The sequence below is a fragment of the Hyla sarda genome, chromosome 4, assembly GCF_029499605.1.
Source record: "Hyla sarda isolate aHylSar1 chromosome 4, aHylSar1.hap1, whole genome shotgun sequence".
Taxonomy (NCBI): Eukaryota; Metazoa; Chordata; class Amphibia; order Anura; family Hylidae; genus Hyla; species Hyla sarda.
Genome location: NC_079192.1, coordinates 215,067,553 through 215,082,094, shown reverse-complemented (window position 1 = coordinate 215,082,094; position 14,542 = coordinate 215,067,553). Strand labels below are relative to the sequence as shown.

Sequence of the window (14,542 nt, the reverse complement as noted above, 5' to 3'; positions counted from 1 at the left end):
CAAAATAAAAATGTGCAAGAAAAAAAAACAATTTAGAAACAGTTTACTGTTATTAAACCTAAATGTCCACTCTCCCTAGATAAAAAAAAACACCAAAAAACGTGAGAGAAAATGAGCAATGTGCATCTCCGATTAGCACTCCTTGACGGCAGGACGCACACAGGAAAATTGATTTAAAAAAAAAACAAAAAACTTGACTGTGTCTCCTGTGTGCAGATTGTCTAGTGTGTCCTATGTAATTCAGCCTAACACCGCTGTCTCCTTTGCGTAAAAGCTGATAGAGATAGACAGCTGCTGTATCACATACCATATAATATTCAGAGTAAATGCAGTGATGATGAGACTCCCTCCCCACTCTCTGCAAGCCAGAAGCATCATGTAGGCAGCACTTGGAAACCATATGAGAGAGAAATAGGAATCAGAATGGCAGAAAATCAATGCCTACCATTCCAGCTTTAACAGGCATACACAACCGCCTGTACTTTATTATTTAAAGAAGTTCTCCAGGGAACTAAACCCATAGCCCATCCTTCCCTCTCATAAATCTATTTAAGTGTCTAAATATCATTCATTAGCTATAAAGAGCAGTTTTCCCTCTTTTAGTGGTCACTTGCATGCAGGGAGTGAGAAACAAATGTCAAATTGTCATCCTCTCTGTCCAAAACCCTTACTAAAAGTAGCCTCCACCCCCCTGAGAGACACAGACCATGTGGTTTCTGCCTTGCACTTATGAGTCCTTCTCCCTTCAGTGCTGAGAACTGGGAGGTGTGTGTGGAAACTGAATTTCTCTCTGCTGCTCAGAGCAGGAGGGTGGGGGCTTTTCTCAGAGAGTAAACTGGACAGAGTAGAGCTTCAATGATTCATGGGAAATGTATCTATTATGCAAGGATGGCAAAGAATATCAGGCAGCTAGAGAAGACCATGGGGGCCACAGGAGCAAGCATATCAGGCTGGATCATTTACAGGGAACATATGCAGGTAGTGTGTTGGCTTTGGAGCATATTTTTATATGTAAACTTCCCTTGAGTACCCCTTTAACCTCATCCCAACCCATGACGTACCAGTATGTTAGGTGTGGGGAATATGTCAACGAATCGGGCCCGTGTTATAACCGGCAGATGCCACTGGTATCATGATGGACATCGGAGATTACTGGAAGCTATGTCATTTAAATGGATGAATGCTGCGATCAGTAGCGATCATGGTATTTAAACATTAAATGGCAGTAATCCCTGGTGTCTAGGGTGCCTATCAGCACCACCACGATGTAGTCGTAGAGTGCCAATGGGTTGCCAGCCTGGGGCCTTACCTGTGCGCCTCGGGCTTCCATGGATTGGCGATTGTTGAAGGCTGCCTCAGTGCCAAGTACATTGATCTTTGATGGCTTATGATCGACCTCAAGGGAGGACAAGAAATGTAAAAAAAAAAAAAAAGATAAGAAAAATTAAAAAAAATATTTAAAATCCCCCCCTCAATAAAAATTTTAATCACCGCCATTTTTAAAATACAACCCTGTAAAAATAATAACATATATTTGGTTTTGCCATCTGCATAATTAATGTATAACAAATTATGAAATTCCTGCACGGTTAACGGCGTAAACGCAAAGTAATTCCAAATGCTAAAATTTATTGGTACTTTTTAACCCCTTTAGGACCAAGCCCATTTTCACCTTAAGGACCAGGTCAATTTTATTTTTGTGTTTTTGTTTTTTCCTCCTCTCCTTCTAAAATCCATAACTCCTTTATATTTCCATCTACAGACCTATATAAGGGCTTGTTTTTTGTGTGACCAATTGTACTTTGTAATGAAAACTCTCATTTTACCATAAAATGTACGGCGAACCCCCCCCCAAAAAATGTTTTATTGAGGAAATTTTTGTAAAAAATCAGTAATCTAAAAGTGCCCTATTTTGACCACCTATAACTTTTTCATTTTTCCGTATATAGGGCGGTATGAGGGCTCATTTTTTGTACTTTTTTTTTAGATATAAATTTGCATATATAAAACTTTTAGATCATTTTTTATTAATTTTTTTAAATAAAATGTGACAAAACAGCATTTTTGGACTTTTTTTTATATTTTTTACATTTACGCCATTCACATTACGGGATCATTAACATTATATTTTGATAGTTCGGACATTTACACACGCGGCCAAATAGGTTTCTCAGACCAGAGCAGAAGACCCCGGGAGACGGCCGGAGCCAGGTGAATGGACCTCCGGCCGCAATGCTGGATGATCGGATCGCCGTGGCAGCGTTGCGGGGGATCTGATCATCCATTCAAAGTACCGCAATGCCGCAGATGCCGTGATCTGTATTGATCACGGCATCTGAGGGGTTAATGGCGGACATCCACGCGATCGTGGATGTCGGCCATTACGGGCGGGTCCGCGGCTGCTGCTAGCAGCCGGGACCTGCCGTGTATGACGCGAGCACCGTTCCCGATGCTCGCGGTCATACACAGGATGTAAATGTACGTCCTGGTGAGGGAAGTCCCGCCAAACCAGGACGTACATTTACGTCCGTGGTCGTTAAGGGGTTAAAGGGTCTTTTCACACGTACAGTATTCTGAGCAGATTTGATGCGCAGGATTTTATGCTGCAGATTCCTTTGTAAACTAAATGAGTGAACACAGCTTAAAATCTGTGCAGAATGCTGTATGTGTGAATAGGCCCTAAGATTACAGCTCATGGTGCAAAAAATAAACACTTAGGGGGACATTTATCAATGTTTGCTTATGTATTCCTTTTTTTTTGTCATTTTTTTCTAAAATTTTGTTGCTTAAGTGCGACTTATCTATCAACTGCTTTCAGCCTGTTGATAAATTTCTTTCACGTAAGCAATTTTTATTTTTTTGCTTTGGTAGTGGCTTTTTCTGCTCCATGTCTGAGCTGGAGTAAATTTAGTAGTTTTTTTTTCATGTAATGCGACTTTTTTGTGACTTTCGCACTTGATAAATCTCTGAACACTGCAAGTCAAAAATCACTTTTTGCTTTGGTAAGCAAGATTTAAATTTTTTGCTTAGGACATCAAAAAGTTGCACAAAAAAAAAGAGAGAGTAGTCGCAAGTGCGACTTTTGTGCGACAATTTTAAGCAAAAGAAACCTACTAAATGCTTTGATAAATGTCCCCCCTTAGGGTCTTTTCACATGGCAGAATTTCCGCATGCGGATTCAGCCTCCTATTAAAGCCCAATAGACTTCTATGGGATACTGCACTCCCATTCACACTTCTGAATTTCTGCATGCGGATTCAGCACGGATTCCGCACGGATTCCGCACAAAATCCACACAAGCCAGAAACCACCCGAATGAGTGCGGAATTGGTGCGGATGTGCGGAAATTCCGCCGTGTGAAAAGACCCTTACACAGCTCTGTAGGTGGAAAAATGAAAAACTTATAGGGGTCAGACCATGGCAACAAATTGATTATTTTTATTTTGGAATAAGATAAAGTTTGCATGTCTGTTTCAATATGTTTATTGAGTTTACAAGGTAACAAGATACATAACATGAGGTATGCAGATAGGTATATGAAAAAGGATAATACGTACAGAGTCAATCAATGAAGAGTAATCATAGTGGAATACCGATGAACACTATAGTTTATACAAGGCATAACATAGGTTCTCTTCCAGATTCGTGCAACCATGTAGGCATACCAGAACCAAAACACCTGGCGAACATGAGAAGAAAACACGGATAGGGAGGGAAAGGGGAGAGAAAGGGATGGAAGGAGGATATAGGCACTTTATTATGAGCTAAGGTGGTTAGCAATATCTAGGTACATCATAAATAACTTAACTACAGAGTCCCTGGTAGGTAGCCCGGGAAGGGCCAGGAGTGCCATAGTTTGATGCTGGCACCCAGGCTGCAATTGTTATACGCCATTGCGCGTTCACTAAGGAAGGATTGGTGGAGTAAGGCAAGCAGTTCTCCCATGGAAGGGGTAGTGGTCGATTTCCAATGTCGTGTTATGACAAGTTTAGCAGAGACAAGAATTTTGCAGAAAAGGGGTCTAAAGGAGGGAGGAAAGTCATGGATACCTATCAATAGTAGGGCCAAGGCAGGGGTCATAGAGACCTGTAAGCCTGATACAGTGCGAAGCATTACTTCTATTTCCCCCCAAAATGTGTGTATTAGGGGGCACTCCCACAGGATGTGTAGAAGGGTACCCCGGTGTCCGCAGGATCTCCAGCACAAGGGTGAGGCGTCCGTGTAGATAAGATGTCTGTCAGGTGTCAGGTGCCAGCGGAGTCTCGTTTTTATAGCTGCCTCTAGATGAGAAACACACGGAAGGGCCCTCCTAGCACACCAGAAAGATTTCTTCCAGTCTTCCTCCGAGATATTAATGTGTAAGACCTCGCTCCATTTCTTGAGTGGGGCGCAGGCGGACAGGGGGTGGTAGGGCTGAGAGCATCATAAATTACCCTTAGACCTCTTTGCCGTGTACCCAACAAGCGATATACCGTCGGATCATAGACCCAGGCGAAAGAGGCCTTCCCCTGTAGAAAATGTCTAATTTGGAGGAATTTAAAGAAATCTCGGTTATCTAAACTATAGGACATTTTTAAGGCCTCAAAGGAGCGTAAGGACCCATTGTTGTACAGTAGCGAAATGGTATTAAGCCCTAGTGACATCCAACGTGATACATCTAAGCCTGTAATCGCTAAATGAAGTACGGCAAGAGGGGTAGATGGTGGCCACGCATCCTGTGGGTGTAGAGCTGAGGAGTGTAGGGAGTCCCAGCAGCGCAGACCTGCAAGCATCACAGGGGATAATGTCTGGGGATAGGTAAGGCCCCAAGTGTGCAAGAACAGCAAAGTGCGAGTGTCCACAGGTCTGCTCCAATGAGTCTCTATATGTAACCAGGGGGAGGATGTGTCAGGTGCCCAATATGAGCGTATCTGGCTGGCTAGGGTCGCAATATAATAGTTGTGAATATTAGGGAGACCCAGGCCCCCATGGTCCCTGTGTTGCATCATGATATGTCGTGCAATTCTAGGCCGTTTATGATTCCATACATATGAGGAGAAAAGTGACTGCATCTTGGCAAAGAAATGTTTGGGAATGGAAATAGGAAGGTTTCTAAAGAGATAAAGCAGCCTGGGTAACAGCAGCATCTTAAACGAGGCTATCCTGCCTAGCCATGATATCTCCACTCTACCCATTCTGTCCATATCCAACTTGCACGATTGAAGAAACGGAACATAATTGCAAGTGTATAGGTCAGCAAAACTAGGTGTAAGTTTCAGTCCCAAGTAAGAGATATAATCAGTCCTCCAGTCAAAAGGGTAGGCAGATTGTAACTGGGAGGTTGTTGCTATAGACAGATTCATAGGTAATACCTGCGATTTGGACATAGAGTTTATAATACGAAACGGTACTGAAATCTTCAATAACAGAGATGGAACCCGCCAGGACCCAACTGGGTTCGCGAGGGTTAATATAATATCATCCGCGTATAATGATAGTAGGTGGGAGCGGGAACCGATCTCAATTCCATGGATAGCAGACGAATTCTTCAGCATGAGAGCCAACGGCTCCATACAGAGAATGAATATTAGGGGGGACAGTGGGCAGCCCTAGCGAGTTCCATTCGTGATATCGAAATCAGTAGACAAAGCACCGTTCACAAACACCCTTGCATGGGGGGCAGAATATAAGGCTTTAATCGCAAGTAAGATGGGGCCAGTAAAACCCATGCCCTGGAGCACCGAAAAGGCATATCCCCAGTGAATGCGGTCGAACGCCTTCTCGGCGTCCAGGGCCAGAAAAACAGATGGAATACCCTCAGACTCCACATGGTGAAGGAGATTCAAGACTCTCCTAGTGTTCTCGTATGATTGCCTACCTAGTACAAATCCCACTTGGTCGGCTGATATCAAATGTGGGAGCAAGGGGGCTAGTCTATTGGATAGTAATTTAGCATATATTTTTAAATCTATATTTAATAGGGAAATGGGCCTAAAGTTACAGGGTCTATCCGGCGGCTTCCCCGCTTTAGGTAGGGCCACTATAATTGCTTCCTGGTTCTCTCTAGGGGTAGCTCCAGTGGCCATTACATCCATAAGAAAGGTCAGGAGGTGGGGAGAAAGAATCTCCAAGAACTCTTTATAATAACCAGCCGTAAGTCCGTCTGGACCCGGGGATTTCCCTACGGGGAGGGATTTTATGACTATATTAAGTTCGGCCATGGAGAGGGGAGCATTCAGGGTCTCTAATTGGGAGGGAGAGAGGTTTGGCAATGAAGTATGTGACAAGAAGGCGTCTATGTCCGACTGAGTGGGTTGGTGGGTCAGTGGGTCGGTGGCCAGATTGTATAATTCTGAGTAAAAGGACATGAAGCTATCAGCAATGTGTTTCGGATGAAGGATTTTATGGGGGGGGGGTTACCGCTCCATACAAACGGAATCTTAGACTTCACATGTTTATCCTTCAGGCGAGAGGCTAGTAACTTCCCCGTTTTATTATTAAATGCATAATAATGTGCTCGTAATTTTTGGGATTTTCTAGCGTAGTCATCATAAAAAAGCTGTTGGATTTTGTTGCGTACCACCCGTATCTGTTCGTGTAATCGGGGGGAAGGGTGCTTCATGTTGTCTGACATTAAGGTATCTTGTTCGGCAAGCAGAGATGTCAATTGGCCCATGCGTTGTTTCTTAACTATGTGCCCCCATTTGATAAACGAGCCCCTGATAACAGCCTTATGGGCGTTCCACAATGTCGAGGGGGATATGTCCGGGGACGAGTTAATAGAGAAAGAAGAAGACAGATCTGCCAGTAATTCGACTCTATATGTGGGATGTTTGAGTAAAAATTTGTTGGATCTCCACAGATAAGCATTGGAAGGTGCTACCCGTTCCTGTATGTCAAGAGTGACCGGTCTATGGTCCGACCATTTAAGATGGCCAATCGTGGAGGTCTTGTGGGAGTCTAAGAGGGATTTGTCCACTAGGATCATATCTATTCTAGAATAGTTGTTGGTAACCTGGGAGTGAAATGAATAATCCCGTTCATTGGCGTGATAAATGCGCCAAATGTCAAACATGTCTTCCTGGAGGAAAAGGGAATGCAGTGAGACGAGTCTAAGTCTATCTGGGTTAGAGAGATCTACTGTTTGGTCAGCTACTGCATTAAAATCCCCCAATAGCAAAACACTTCCCTGTTGGTATTTGTGTAAGATATGGAAAATTTTCCTAGTAAACGCCATTTGTTTCCTAGTAGGGGCATAAATGGACATAATGGTGTAAGTCACATTGTTTATATTACACACTATCAAAACGTACCGTCCCATTCTGTCTGAAACAACCTGAGTAAGCTGAAACGCCACCGAGTTGCGGATGGCAAGCAGAACTCCCCTAGATTTTGACCCAAAGTGAGAGTGAAAGATGTGGGGAAACATAGGGTGTTGTACTCTGTGTGCGTCAGTCGCTAAGAGGTGCGTCTCCTGTACAGCAAAAACATCAGAAGCTAGGGATTTAGCCTCTGCCCAAAGATAAGATCTCTTGCGGGGGGAGTTTAGACCATTCACATTCAGGGAAGCAAACTTAAGTACCATATTTACAGTTCAATATGCTATAGAAGAGAGTCTCTGATGAAGCAGTAGTCAACAGGAGCTCCAGGTTGGGTGTCAAAGTTTTGCCTCTCGTCACACAGCACCTAGAAAAGACAGTTAGGGAGGGAAGGGGGAGGGAAGACAAAACAAGGGAAAACAAAGAAAAACCAGGAACAAAGGATTCCCAAAGGTCCAGGGAACCGAGAAGGTCCAGAATGTGGCAAGTAATATTCATCACAGCAAAACGGGGTAGAAAAGTCACTTGTAGAATGCAGAGGAGCGAGCACATCAAGATGCGCACTAGTTCAAGTATGACCCTTTCTGCGATGGGAAACCACCTTCCAATCTGACTGTAAACGAGAAGGTGAGGAGGAACGTTCACTGGGGGGTAGATGCACTTCCCCCCCCCATGTCGAGAGTAGACGGGCTCCGTCTTGAGGAGACTTGATGACATGCAGACGGTCGTTTTTATGGATGAGGGGACGCGTTGGGAAGCCCCACTTGTACATAAACTGGTGGTCCCGGAGGGCAGCCGTGATAGGGGCCAGGCTTCTGCGAGTTTGCAGGGTGACAGCCGACAGGTCAGTATACAGGGAGACCATGCGATATTCTTCTGGGATTGCATCTCTTTGCCTCGACTTGGCCATCAGCGCCTCTTTTATGTGGTAAAAATGCACTCTAACTAGTACGTCCCGGGGGACATCCTCTGCCAAATGTTGTGGTCGAGGCACCCTGTGGGCCCTATCCAGGAGGAGATCCTTATGTGAGGTATCTGGCAGCAGAGCAGACATAAGTCCGTAAAGGTAAGAGGTCAGATCTTTAGTCGACACATCTTCTGGTATGCCCCTGAATTTAATATTATTGCGTCTTGACCTATTCTCTAGATCAGCGATTTTGCTCCTCATGTCCTGAACCTCCGACTCCAGATCATAGTGAACGTCTATGAGGTCATTATGGGATTGAGCGAACTCCGCCATTTTCTGCTCTGTATGTTCAATGCGATTTTCCGCTTCGCCTATGGCCAATCGTATCGGGGCCAATGATTGTTGCACAGTAGCAGATAAAGTGGAGGTGAGCGCCAGGAGCATGTTTTTTAAAGTGACCTCAGTGACAGGGACATCTGCAGCAGGGAAATCAGTGAAGAACTGCGTATTTGCAGGGTCGGATGGAAGAGATCCCTCTGTCAGGTCCCCACCAGCAGCCGGGGACATGCGGGGCCTTTGCTTCAGAGTACTAGCAGAAGCCGGGGAAGGAGGCAGGGAAGAGGACTGCAGCGGTGCATACCTTGAGGACGCGGCCTCCGGAGGCCGGTGGATGAGCTGCTCCAACGCCGTGGTAAGTCCCAGAGTGTCCCCAGTAGAAGCGGGTGACGGAGGCAATGAAATGCTGCGGCGTTGCGATCCCGTGGACAGAGCCGGAGTGGGATGAGAGGCTTCGCCATTGTTGCCGCGCGGTCCCCGAGAAGACTGGACGGCGCCATCTTGGGAGCTGCGGCTGCTCGGGGCCGTATAGAAGTCGGTAAGTTTTTTCGGCTTCCCGAGGTTCCTGTTCCTCCTGCGAGTCGACATATTGAGTTGAGCCATTCAGACAGCAGTTGGAAGGGGTTGTGAGGAGAATAGGCAGCTATAACTCGGGGTAAGATGCTGAGTAAGTCGCTGTGTGCCGGAGCTCAAAGATCAAGCGTCCATTTCCCTCTGCAGCCAAGCCACGCCCCTAAAGTTTGCATGTCAGTTTTACTGTATTGTGAACTCTGGAGAAATTATTGCCCCACAAAATTGTGCAATTCTATATTTCTTTTAATTATGCCCTACATATATTTTCTTCTGGCTTTGTAATACATTATAGGATAAAAATTAAGTTCACCAATGACAAGGACAACTTGTACCACAAAAAATAAACCCTAAGACAACTTTGTCAGTAGAAAAATAAAGTTATGGGTCTTAGAATGTGAGGAGAAAGAAAATGTAAGCCACAAATTAAAATTCATAGGGTCATGAAGGGGGTTATTAATAACATTTTTTGCCTTGGTTTGCGGCAAAAGCAGTAACCATAGATGGTATGTATAATTAAATATCTAAGTACCTATACTTATCCATGTTTTCTATTACGTACAGCAACGATACCAACAAGTTCTGCAGGAAATAAAGGGACGGGATCTTATTATTGGGGAGCATAAGAAGAGAAACCAAGAAGTTCAGAGAAGGTATGGTAGCAAATATTAGCCATACTGTATGTACACGCCAGCATTTCATTGCATAAAAAAGGAATGACGACAACTCAAGGAAATAAAAGTAGAACAAAATGCCTTGATGAAGAGATATTAAAGGGGTACTCTGGTGGGAAACACATTTTTTAAAAGCAACTGGTGCCAAAAAGTTTAACAGATTTGGAAATTACTTCTTATTTTATTTTATTTTAATCCTTCTAGTTCTTATCAGCTGCTGTATACTGCAGAGGAAGTTGTATAGTTCTTTTCAGTCTGATCACAGTGCTCTCTACTGACACCTCTGTCCATGTCGGGAACAAATCCCCATAGCAAACCTCTCCTGCTCTGGACAGTTCCTGACATGGACAGAGGTGTCAGCAGAGAGCACTGTGGTCAGACAGAAAATAACTATACAACTTCCTCTGTAGTATACAGCAGCTGATCAATACTGGAAGGATAAAGATTTCTATAAAGAAGTCATTTACAAATCTGTTTAACTTTCTGTGGACATACTGCAATATACCGTATTTATCGGGGTATACCACGCACCGGCCTATAACACGCACCCTCATTTTACCAAGGATATTTGGGTAAAAAAAGTTTTTTACCCAAATATCCATGAAAAAATGAGGGTGCGTGTGTGTGCGCGTGTATACCCCGATATACCCCCAGGAAAGGCAGGGGTAGAGAGGCCGTCGCTGCCCGCTTCTCTCCCCCTGCCTTTCCTGGGGTCTAGAGCGCTGCTGTCGGCCCTTTTCACCCCCTGGTTATCGGCGCCGCTGCCCGTTCTGTCCCCCTGACTATCGGTGCCGGCGCCGATAGCCAGGGGGAGAGAAGCGGCGCCGACAGCCAGGGGGAGAGAAGGGGCAGCGGCACCCATTGCCGGCGCCGCTGCCCCGTTGCCTCCCCCCATCCCCGGTGGCATAATTACCTGAGTCGGGTCCGCGCTGCTCCAGGCCTCCGTCGTGCGTCCCCAGCGTCGTTGCTATGCACGGCGCGGCGCTCTGACGTCATGCGCCGCGCCGAGCAGCGCAGACCGGACCCAGGTAATTATGCCACCGGGGATGGGGGGAGGCAACGGGGCAGCGGCGCCGGCAATGGGTGCCGCTGCCCCTTCTCTCCCCCTGGCTGTCCGCGCCGCTTCTCTCCCCCTGGCTATCGGCGCCGATAGTCAGGGGGACAGAACGGGCAGCGGCGCCGATAACCAGGGGGTGAAAAGGGCCGACAGCAGCACTCTAGACCCCAGGAAAGGCAGGGGGAGAGAAGCGGGCAGCGACGGCCTCTCTCCCCCTGCCTTTCCTGGGGGTGTATCGGCGTATAACACGCACACAGACTTTAGGCTAAAAATTTTAGCCTAAAAAGTGCGTGTTATACGCCGATAAATACGGTATACACTGTTATTTACTCAAAGGTCAGCTGCCCTGATTTTTGTATGTATGATATATATATATACACACACACACACACACATACAGGGTGGGACATTTATATGGATACACCTTAATAAAATGGGAATGGTTGGTGATATTAAAGGGGTTATCCAGGAAAAAACTTTTTTTTATATATCAACTGGCTCCAGAAAGTTAAACAGATTTGTAAATTACTTCTATTAAAAAATCTTAATCCTTTCAGTATTTATTAAGTTAATGTTGTTCTTTTCTGCCTAAGTGCTCTCTGATGACACGTGTCTCGGGAAACGCCTAGTTTAGAAGCAAATCCCCATAGCAAACATCTTCTAAACTGGGCGTTTCCCGAGACACGCGTCATCAGAGATTACTTAGACAGAAAAGAACAACCTTAACTTCAGAAGCTCATAAGTACTGAAAGGATTAAGATTTTTTAATAGAAGTAATTTACAAATCTGTTTAACTTTCTGAAGCCTGTTGATATATAAAAAAGTTTTTTCCTGGAATACCCCTTTAACTTCCTGTTTGTGGCACATTAGTATATGTGAGGGGGAAACTTTTCAAGATGGGTGGTGACCATGGCGGCCATTTTGAAGTCGGCCATTTTGAATCCAACTTTTGTTTTTCCAATAGGAAGAGGGTCATGTGATGTTCTTGGTTTTAACGTAACTTTATTCTTTCATGAGTTATTTACAAGTTTCTGACCACTTATAAAATGTGTTCAATGTGCTGCCCATTGTTTCGGATTGTCAATGCAACCCTCTTCTCCCACTCTTCACACACTGATAGCAACACCGCAGGAGAAATGCTAGCACAGGCTTCCAGTATCCGTAGTTTCAGGTGCTGCAGAATGGGCAAAACAAAAATTGGAACAGGACCCTCAGTTTACACAGAAGATTTTGTTCAATGATGAGACAAACTTTTATGTGAATGGTGATGTTAACAAACAAAACCACCGCTATTGGTCTGACACTAACCCACATTGGATAGATCCCTCCAAGACTGTTGGAAAACCAAAAATTGATGGTATGGTGTGGTATATGGGGTACAAAGATAGTGGGGCCATTCTTCATCAATGGAAACCTCAAGGCCACTGGATACGCGAAATTGCTACATGATTATGTGTTTCCCTCTTTATGCACTGAAGCTGGCACGTTCCCTGAGTTTTTCCAGCAAGATGGTGCACCACCACATTATGGGTGTCAGGTCCGAGCATTCCTAGATGAACAGTTTCCTGGAAAGTGGATTGGCCCCCAAGGTCTCCCAATCTGACCCCTTAGACTTTTATCTTTGGGGTCATCTGAAGGCAATTGTCTATAATGTGAAGATATGAGATGTGCAGCACCTGAAACTACAGATACTGGAAGCCTGTGCTAGCATTTCTCCTGCGGTGTTGCTATCAGTATGTGAAGAGTGGGAGAAGAGGGTTGCATTGACAATCCAACACAATGGGCAGCACATTGAACACATTTTATAAGTGGTCAGAAACTTGTAAATAACTCATGAAAGAATAAAGTTACGTTAAAACCAAGCACATCATTGTTTTTCTTGTGACATTCCCAATAAGTTTGATGGGTCACATGACCCTCTTGCTATTGAAAAAAACAAAAGTTGGATTCAAAATGGCCGACTTCAAAATAGCCGCCATGGTCACCACCCATCTTGAAAAGTTCCCCCCCTCACATATACTAATGTGCTATAAACAGGAAGTTTATATCACCAACCATTCCCATTTTATTAAGGTGTATCCATATAAATGGCCCACCCTTGTGTGTGTGTGTGTGTGTGTGTGTGTGTGTGTGTATGTGTATGTGTATGTGTATGTGTATGTGTATATATATATATATATATATATATATATATATATATATATATACACACTGATAAGAGTTTTTAGTCATTTCTAGACAGCAATCACATTTTCTAAGAACATTGCTTGCAGTGCCAGGTACCACAGTAAAGGAGTCTGCCTCTTGATCCACCCGCAACCCCCTTCTGTAAAATTAAATAACTAAGGCTACCAATGCCTAGTCTGACAAATGTCTACCTAGTACCTGGTAAATGTGGTAAAATGTGAATGTTTGAGTAAAGACAACCATTTTTAAAAATGTTAGTATTGTTTTTATGTTATAGACTACAAGAATTTGCCAAGATGTATGACATAATTCGCAATGAAAGAAACAAGTGTGTCAGTCTCATTCAGATGGCTACCCAGCGAGCAGCAGAACTACGCGAAAAACTCAAAATCTATGGAAATGAGATGGAAATTCTGAGAACTAATGTATCAAGCAAAGAAAGGTCTGTGTAGTTTAATACGATTTAGAGAAATAATGAACTGACTGGCTGAAAACACATCTCAGCTTCCTGATGTTTCTATTTATGAGCATTTGGAAAGAGAATTTTAAATAGACACATTCTACAAGCTTTCATTGAAAGCAGAGCACATTGTGGGATTCAGAAATGTTTAAGTATTTTTTTTATTTTATAAGGTATTTTTGTAGTTTAATTTATTATAAGAAACTTGCTTACTGTGCAGGGAATATTACTGTACTGATGATTTAAAATGTTATAATCCTATATAAAACAGATTATAAATCATATCAAACAATAATATTCCTCCCACCATTCTGTAATGACTTTTAAACACAGAATGCTTACTATCTGACTTTTTTGTGCTATTGCTCCTGCTTATCTTGCTTTGGTGATACTACATTGTAAATGTGGCTCCTAGCATACAATATACCGTAATTTGGCACTACAACCTACTAGAAGCACTCCTTTATGCAACCTCATGGATGTACACTAATATTGTGCACTAAAATGATGCAGGCCTATAGTTAATTTGTTGTAAATACAGTAAGTTTCGCTATTTTAATCCTTCTCTTTGATCTGTAAAACTGTAAAGTCCCCCATAAACATGGTAGAACTAAAATTCTAAAACTGTCCTCAAACGGTTTTGTTGGAGCATTGCCAAAACTATTGCTGAAACACTACATTTCTACAACACTACAATTGACTACATTTCTATAATAGGCAGCTCCAAAAGGCTATGTTAAAGCAAACCAACAACCACATGATACGAGATAGCCTGCAGAAAGATGTCAGTAGGGCTAGCCTTCATCTGCAAGAGGTGAAAGAAAAAAGGGAACAGCAGAAAATGGAGATTGGGAGACTCACCAACATGATTAACCAGGCTGAGGAAGAAATGGTGGGGCTGAGGAAGAAATATGAATCGGCTGTGAAAAACAGGAATGAGAGGTGAGGATGAAAAAGTTTTGTTTGTCAAATGTATGATTAGTATCGAACCATTTTACACAGCAATATACAATCGTCTGTCATGCTTTAGGGAACAAAATATATATAAGATAT

At 43.7% G+C, this 14,542-nt stretch overlaps 2 protein-coding genes across 4 annotated transcripts in view; one reads left to right on the top strand and one right to left on the bottom strand.

Moving 5' to 3' along the window:
* FGL2 (fibrinogen like 2) overlaps nt 1–9,691 on the bottom strand; it is a 70,940-nt gene extending 61,249 nt beyond the window's left edge. The window contains exons 1-2 of the mRNA XM_056573481.1: nt 9,644–9,691; nt 1,310–1,396 (exon numbers count right to left, since the gene is read on the bottom strand). The gene's annotated coding sequence lies outside the window, so the exon portion shown is untranslated. The remainder of the gene's footprint in view (nt 1–1,309; nt 1,397–9,643) is intronic.
* Nucleotides 1–14,542, top strand: part of CCDC146 (coiled-coil domain containing 146) — a 119,684-nt gene that overhangs the window by 82,043 nt on the left and 23,099 nt on the right. For all 3 annotated transcript variants that reach the window (XM_056573464.1, XM_056573465.1, XM_056573466.1), the window contains 3 exons: nt 9,676–9,764; nt 13,307–13,471; nt 14,207–14,431. In XM_056573464.1, the coding sequence (XP_056429439.1) occupies nt 9,676–9,764; nt 13,307–13,471; nt 14,207–14,431 (479 nt within the window). The remainder of the gene's footprint in view (nt 1–9,675; nt 9,765–13,306; nt 13,472–14,206; nt 14,432–14,542) is intronic.